The 7148-nt window shown below is 42.5% G+C and overlaps 1 protein-coding gene across 1 annotated transcript; it reads right to left on the bottom strand.

Moving 5' to 3' along the window:
- Positions 1-266: 266 nt before the first annotated feature.
- LOC143323701 (protein sel-1 homolog 3) lies at positions 267-7013 on the bottom strand. Its single transcript, XM_076735708.1, has 23 exons — positions 6930-7013; positions 6356-6830; positions 5948-6074; positions 5739-5860; positions 5527-5642; positions 5371-5432; positions 5148-5280; positions 4932-5067; positions 4705-4842; positions 4003-4208; positions 3740-3910; positions 3005-3124; positions 2668-2808; positions 2500-2562; positions 2190-2363; positions 1966-2093; positions 1798-1881; positions 1614-1704; positions 1435-1522; positions 1248-1357; positions 1033-1160; positions 833-935; positions 267-421 (listed from the first exon to the last, which is right to left on the bottom strand). Exons 1-23 carry the CDS (start codon positions 7011-7013, stop codon positions 332-334), a joined length of 3090 nt encoding a protein of 1029 aa, XP_076591823.1. The 3' UTR covers positions 267-331.
- Positions 7014-7148: the final 135 nt, after the last annotated feature.

The raw sequence follows: 7148 nt of genomic DNA, 5'->3' as shown, positions 1-7148 counted from the left end.
GTTCTGAGTCATGCACTCACAGACCGCCACGGAGGGAAGCAATCAATACACTGGGAGACAAAGGGACATCCAAAAACAACATCTTTGATCTATCAACAGTATCATCAAGTTCGATCAAGCCATTCTGTTAATGAAAAGTGAAAACATTCTTTTAGCGGTAAGAAACACACAAACCAAAAACATGTAGTAAAAAACAATATTCCTTACTATAACAATCACATTTGTTCTTTTTTGTCATCCCACAGTAGACAGATGTAAACAAACACAAAATATTGCCATGCTGTTGGCATGCAGGTTGACTTTCATCCTTCAGTTTAGTGCACTGACGGCTCTAGCTGAGGGACCGGACGGGTCTCCTGAGGACAGCGAGGACGATTAAGAATATCATTGGAGCTGCAACCACGGCAACAGCAGTGAAGAACTGTGGGAAAAAATATGACCAAATCGTCAGCAAGATGTTACATCACACTGAAGTGAGTCTGATATGCCTGCTGACATGCTGCTATGCATATTTACTCAAGCAGCATGTTTAATTGTTATGAATTAAAGTGCACAACAATCCATCACATAAAAAGGGAACTAGATCCTAATATAACTGTGACATTAGTAATGGTACAATTAAGTATAACAGTAATTATTTTTATTATCAACAAGGTATTTTTATGTATATAAAGCTAACTCTGCATTTTTTTTTATATTAAAATACACTTGCCAACACCCAGTCAGGCATATACCAACATTAAAATTGAATGTAAACAGTAAAGAAAGAACAATAACAACACATTAATAGAAAATACTTCTTACAAATGCAGCTTCAGCATATCACACTCACCTTGATAGCAGCACTGTGGTCCTTTCGGAAAGACTGAAGATACACTTTGAAGAGGGCAAGGCTGCAAGGCAAGGCTGAATCTGTATCTTCTGAGTCTCTGCATCTATTGAATGAAAATATAGCTTTTTTTTTTTTTTTACAGATTTATGTTAAAACAGTATTCTGCACTGATGTACTGTATATACACAATTCACACAAACCTTTTGTACAAAGCACTTAGGAGCAAAATGTCATCTGCTAGGTACAGCTCTGAAAGGCTGAGATCAGTCAGTATAGACAGCGGCAGCCTGAAACCCTCTTCAGCAAGGAGGCCAAGGTTGTACCATCCCTGTTCAAGCACAGCATGGCTTACACACACAAATGTACAATTAACGAATAAACACAAGTTTGAAAAATCAGTGACAAAGAAGCAGACCTGCGGCTCGCTCCTCAGCGCTGCCAGTGTGTACATCTCTGCTGCAGAAAGCAAATCTTTCTGCCCGTCACGCCGCCCCTCATACAGCAGGTCACCCATCCTAATCAAGGCTGGAGACATTACAGAATTAAAAAGGTTTCTGCCTGCACACGAATCTGCAAATACTGAAGTCCCAAAGGATAGTTACCATATGTGTCAGGATTCTGACTTTGGATTGTAAGGTTGTAATATCTCCACATACAGTTTGTTGCAAAAGCAGGATCCAGAAAATTGAACTACGGACATACAGAGCAAAGACATGAGTCTGAAAAATGAAGAAAAGAGCCATCATATCATGACACTGCCGCTAAGACAAAGATAACTCACCCCATTTTGCTCACACAGATATGCTACATTGAATTGGGCAGCTGCGTAGCCGGATTCAGCAGCCATCATGTAATATAACAGTGAGCTGACCCTGTTGAAAAGCCTGGGCGTTAATTTGCTGCAGCTGCAGTGATCAAGTGGTCTGATTATGATCACGGCAAGTGTGAATAGAGAAGAAGATTACATGTCACTCTTGAGATATGAATCCAAGGCCTTCCGTAGGATGCTGCCCAGGTATCCGTTGTGCTCAGCCGCCCACTTTACCCACCTGCAGTCAGTTAAGAGACATTTCAGTCATGATGTGAAGAAAAATCATACGTCAGTGAAATTAATAAAGAGAGAAGTAGCTAACAAAACAGCATCTGAAGGACGTCTGTTGACACGGCCAGGTATCCCAGTGGTCCAGATATCTGCGAGGTGAACGGCTCCCCTGATGTGCCCTCTCTCTGCAGACTTCAGATAGTACTGATAGGCCATAAACTGTTGGAGAGACAAAAGAGTCACCTCCAAGCACTCGAGACCAGTCTGTTAGCATGCTAGAGGATAATCACAGACAGCATTTACACTTGGACTAACCTGGTCAGCAGCTTGCCCTGGATACAGACCCTGTGAGTATACGACACCGAGGTTCAAAGCAGCTTCCGGACACTTGAGGAGATCAGCCTGCTCCCACAGCTGCACCGCCTGCTTGTAGTCCTGCTCATACTGCTCATAGTACCAGGCCAAGGCAGTGATTGCAGGAACAAAACCCTGTGGGACAGAAAACTGTCAGAAGAACATAAGGAGTGCAAACGTTTAATGAGCTTTTGCAAGAGAAAGTGGACTCCTAATGTTAGAGTATAGGTGAGAAATGAGTAATGAAGGCAAATTTTTAACCATACAAAACCTTCTCCATTGCTTTCTTCAGGAAAGTGACAGCTTTTGGAACGTCTTTTTCAACCCCACGTCCCTACAGAGAAACAAATCAGTATTCAATAACAGGAGAAAATACTGAATGTTTCCAAAGCAGTGAGCAGTGTCATGTTTCTCACTGAACATCAGATGTGATTCTGACCTCCAGTAGGACAACGCCGTAGTCATACATTGACGTGGGGTCTTCCCACTGGACAGCTCCCCTTTCATAGTGTCTCACAGCCTCCTGGATGTTTGGAGACACTCCGTGCTGACCCCAGAACAGCATGCGGGCAATCGCTTGCTGCAAAACAGTTGCTGAATTTTTACTAACAATTACATGATAAAACATCATTTGAGTATGTGTAGCCACTTTCCTCTCCTGAAACGTGTACATTGAGACTCAAACCTAAAACTTGCGGTCAGATTTCTTGAAATTTCCTCCCACTTTAGCTGGGATTTACTAGCAGCTTAAAAAGCACAGATGACAGAGCAGATACCTCGGCTTCAGCTGCTCCTCTGCGTGCCTGCAGTTTCAGCCATTGGAAGATGTGATGGTCCTCACTGGTCTGGAGTTTCAACGCTTCATCGTTGTTTAGGTAAACAGCCTCAACAAACGTCTACAACACAAAGGCAAGGAGAGAAGATATTTTCATTTGTGCCCTTCCTCCCCAGAACTGCAGCTCTGTGCTTTTAATAAAACATGAACCATTTTGGAGCACTGTAATATTACCAAATTTATCATACTGGTATTTTTCCTCGTATGGAAAGCAGTAACAAAGGTGACCTTATTGATGATGGAAATCTGAAAACTATAGTCACAATAAGAGAGCAAATAATATAATATCATATCACATATCAGCTCATATGTTGTAATAAGCTCACAGAGGCATGTGAGAGTTTCCTCCCAGCCTCTGCATTACAATTACTGTATGTGTGACACGGCTTGTTATGACGGAATATATTCTACAAATCCTGTTCTCTGGTATTTGTGTGATATTTTTCTCAAATATGTTTATGATAATTTAAATAACCTCATTAATTCAAATGCATATTAGGAAAGGTTATTATTGACTCATATAAATACAGATTTACTGACAGGTGTAAAAAAGGGACCACACCTACTCCAACGATGAGCTTTGGGTTCAATATACAGCAGAACCGTATTACTTTTGCATTAACAAGATAGGCAAAATTCACACACCAAAGCATCCAGTTATACGTGAATATATTACCTGCTGTGGTGTGGGATTATGACGGTCTAAAGTTGTCTGTTTAGCAATGTTTGCATAATATGCATAGGCCAGGTCTGGGTCTCGGGAGAGGCCCTGGTGGTGCAGGTGCCCAAGTTGCAGAAGTGCTAATCGATCATCCTTCTGGGCTGCCAGCAGGGCCAGGAGCCAAGCCTGTGCCACACACAAGGGCATGAGAGACGATAAAAAATTAGACGTGCTCACCACAGGCATAGTTTTACTATAGCTGACCCAGTTGCACACACCTTATTGGGCTGCTTCTTGACTCCCAGGCCAGTGCTGTAGAGCACCGATGACATGTGCAGAGCTCGATCATCAGCTAAACAGCCAGCTTGGAGCAGCAGTGGTAATATTCTGCTGACCACTGCAGTGCTGCTTGCTCTGCTCAGCTTATGGAGTGATAAGGAGTACAGTGCTCTGCCCACAGCTGCCAGGCTGACTCTTCTTTGTCCTACAAAGGAAGTGGACTGATTTCAGTGCTTCATGCTAAATAACACATGGATATCATCAGTGAATCATAGCGTAAGTAATCAAATTGTTTACTCAACAAACAAGTGTGTCAGTTATTAAAAACTCATGAAGGCAAACTTATTTTAAACTTCATTGGCGATCCAAAAGTTTGCAAAGATTCCAAAGATGTGATGGATAACATCTGGAATATTTGATGGAAAGAGTTTGGCTATTTCATCCAGTAAAACATCAGTTTAGATCTGGAATAAGCTGATAGAGCATATACTGTATGTTCTGTACTGTATGTGTGTCAGACTGTGTGGAATTGGCTTATTTTTCCAGCCTTAAAGCTACTTAATGGAAAATTAAAGGGGAAACCTCAGATGTAAAGGAAATACAATTAAATATAGTGTCGAAATTCCAGTCTTGTATTTAAGTTTATCTGGATATTTTGTGCTAGTGCTACACAGATCCAGCATGTGCACTTCCTCTCTTACCATGTTGGAAAGCCAAAAACCTGGTCAGTTTTGCAGCTTGTTTTCTTTGAGGGACAGTTGCCTCCCACAGCTCACACTGAGACTCTGATGGCAGCCCGTCCTTTAGCATCCACTCACGGAAAGCATCAACACAAGTCTCTGCAACAACATAGGCATTTTCTTTGTACTATGTAAAATTTCAGACACAGTAATTTTAGCACCATCTAGTGGATGTATAAGCCTACTACCAGACTGTGTCCCCTGTTTGGCCTGGAAAGAATAGCCACTGATTTTCATAGTTATCTCGAGGCGAAAAGCTTGACAGGTCTGCAGCCATCCGGTCAGATTCACCATCCTAATAACATCTGGAAGAACAGCTTCAGACTGCAGAGAAGGAAACTGGTCAGACTGAAATGTGGTGAATAGGCGACACAGACAATAACTGGGCTGCTGCAGTACATTACCATGCTGTGGGGTGATATTCTGTTGCGGTAGTAAACCAGTGGTCCAAAATAACCTTCCACACCTCTTATGTATCTCCCTCCACCAATCACAAAATATCCCTCTGTGTCATCTAACACGACACTATGCGTCAACCTGTAAGAGGAGAACAGTTGAACAGTTTTTTTTTTTAATTTCTGGTGTTGATATAGTTTGATCTCTTTGTCCAGTCTAAAGCACACTTACATATGTTCCATAGAATGAACCCTTCTCTGCTCGTTATCCATGCACACCATGGAGACAGTCACCTGGGATGCAGTGACAATCACCTCTTTATTTTTCATCTTTACCATTACTTACAAACTGTAAGAATATCCTCTGTCAACAAGAGACTATACTCACCATTCTACCATGCAGCATCACATCGATTTGGCACCACTCGCTTAAAGGCACCTTGAATGGAGTGAGAAACGCAGAGGATTCCTCAGACTCTCCATTCATCTGGATGTGCAGCTGGCCTGTGCATATGAGGCGATGGGGAGAGACAAAGTCCAGATAATGACACTGTGTGGTCACATCATGAAGAAAATGTGAGAGGAAAGTCTTCACTGTACCTGAATTTGTGAGGAACAGTGTTGGTGTGACATAGTCATTATGGGAGTCTATATGATGAAACACACCACACGTGCTATTCTGGCAGTATCTGGTCACAAATATCCAGATGGAGAACATACACCTGGGAAAAATACAAAGCGCACTTGGTGAACTAACCCTGAACGACATTAACAGAAGCTACGTTATGTGTGGTGTGACTTTGTCTTACCATGGAAAAGAGATGGCTTTAAGGCGCAAATACTCCAGTAACTCGCTGCTGTAAGGCTCCAGCGTCTTTGTGATACCAAAGCTTTCTCCAGTTGAAGCGTAAATCGAAGACAGCAAACGCACTGTTTCTGATTGACATAAACAGCTTTTTGGTTGAGATATGAAAGACTGCAAGATTTTCATTCCACGCCCATCATCTAATAACGCACCTTTAAAGACCTGAACAGTACGACATTTAGATATCTGACATCCTAAAATCATTGATTTGTGGAGCTGTTTCTGGTGATCTGTGCTCTAGTTCAAAAAGCTAACAGAGAAAACTAATGTTTCAAAGCTTTCCTTAAATTATTTTTGATTTTAAGTGCTTTGTCCACATGTGCAGTTCAAAGCTCACTTCTCCTGACCTCACCTTGCTCCAGAGGGCACTGTTTCCTTGAAAAGCGTTGAGTTAATTGCAGCATTTGTGTGCTCCAGGCAATGCACAGCAGATGCCGTTTAACAGGTCGATTAAAAAAAGGCTTAGGCTGCAAAGTTGCCACATCCTGAGCTGCGACAGACCTCTCGCTGTCATCAAATCCACTGTATCTGACTGACGCCAGCAGGATACAACTCAGCACCCACTGAGAGTCTGGAACAATCCCATCAGCTTGATACACCAACCAATCCGGCAGGTTCAGCTCCAGAGTCCTTATTTTAGGGTCACTGGGGATGCATCTCCACTGTCTTAGCAGGAGTGTGGAAGTGACGCCCGTGTCAAAGGACACTATAAAGTCCAGCTGTACTGTAGCGGGTTTATCACAAGCGTAAAGTACTTCCAGAAGATGGCCTGGCAGGGGCTCCTGTGGAGGATTCAGAAGTGTCACCTGGTCTAAACCCCAGACGATCTGTATGAGGCAGAGGACATGCACACAGTTGCTAGTAACATCTGTTGAAAGCAGAAGGGAGCAGAGTATCACAGATCATGAAGGGGAGCCTGTTCCTACCTGCATACAGAGACAAAACACACAGACGTATCTGTAGTGTGAGGAAATCCATGGTTCACACAATGTTTTCATTAATCTCTCCATTAAAGATTTTCAAGTTGCAAAGAAACAAGAAGCCTCAATAACCGGACCTCATCCTGCTCCACCTCACTCATGTTGACGCATAGGTAAATATTTAACAGCACAAAGCCCCACCCAATCACTGTATACACAGTGCAT

The sequence above is a fragment of the Chaetodon auriga genome, chromosome 7 (genome assembly GCF_051107435.1).
Source record: "Chaetodon auriga isolate fChaAug3 chromosome 7, fChaAug3.hap1, whole genome shotgun sequence".
NCBI lineage: Eukaryota > Metazoa > Chordata > Actinopteri > Chaetodontiformes > Chaetodontidae > Chaetodon > Chaetodon auriga.
Note: the sequence above shows the minus strand (reverse complement) of the source record. Positions and strands in the feature narration are given on the sequence as shown.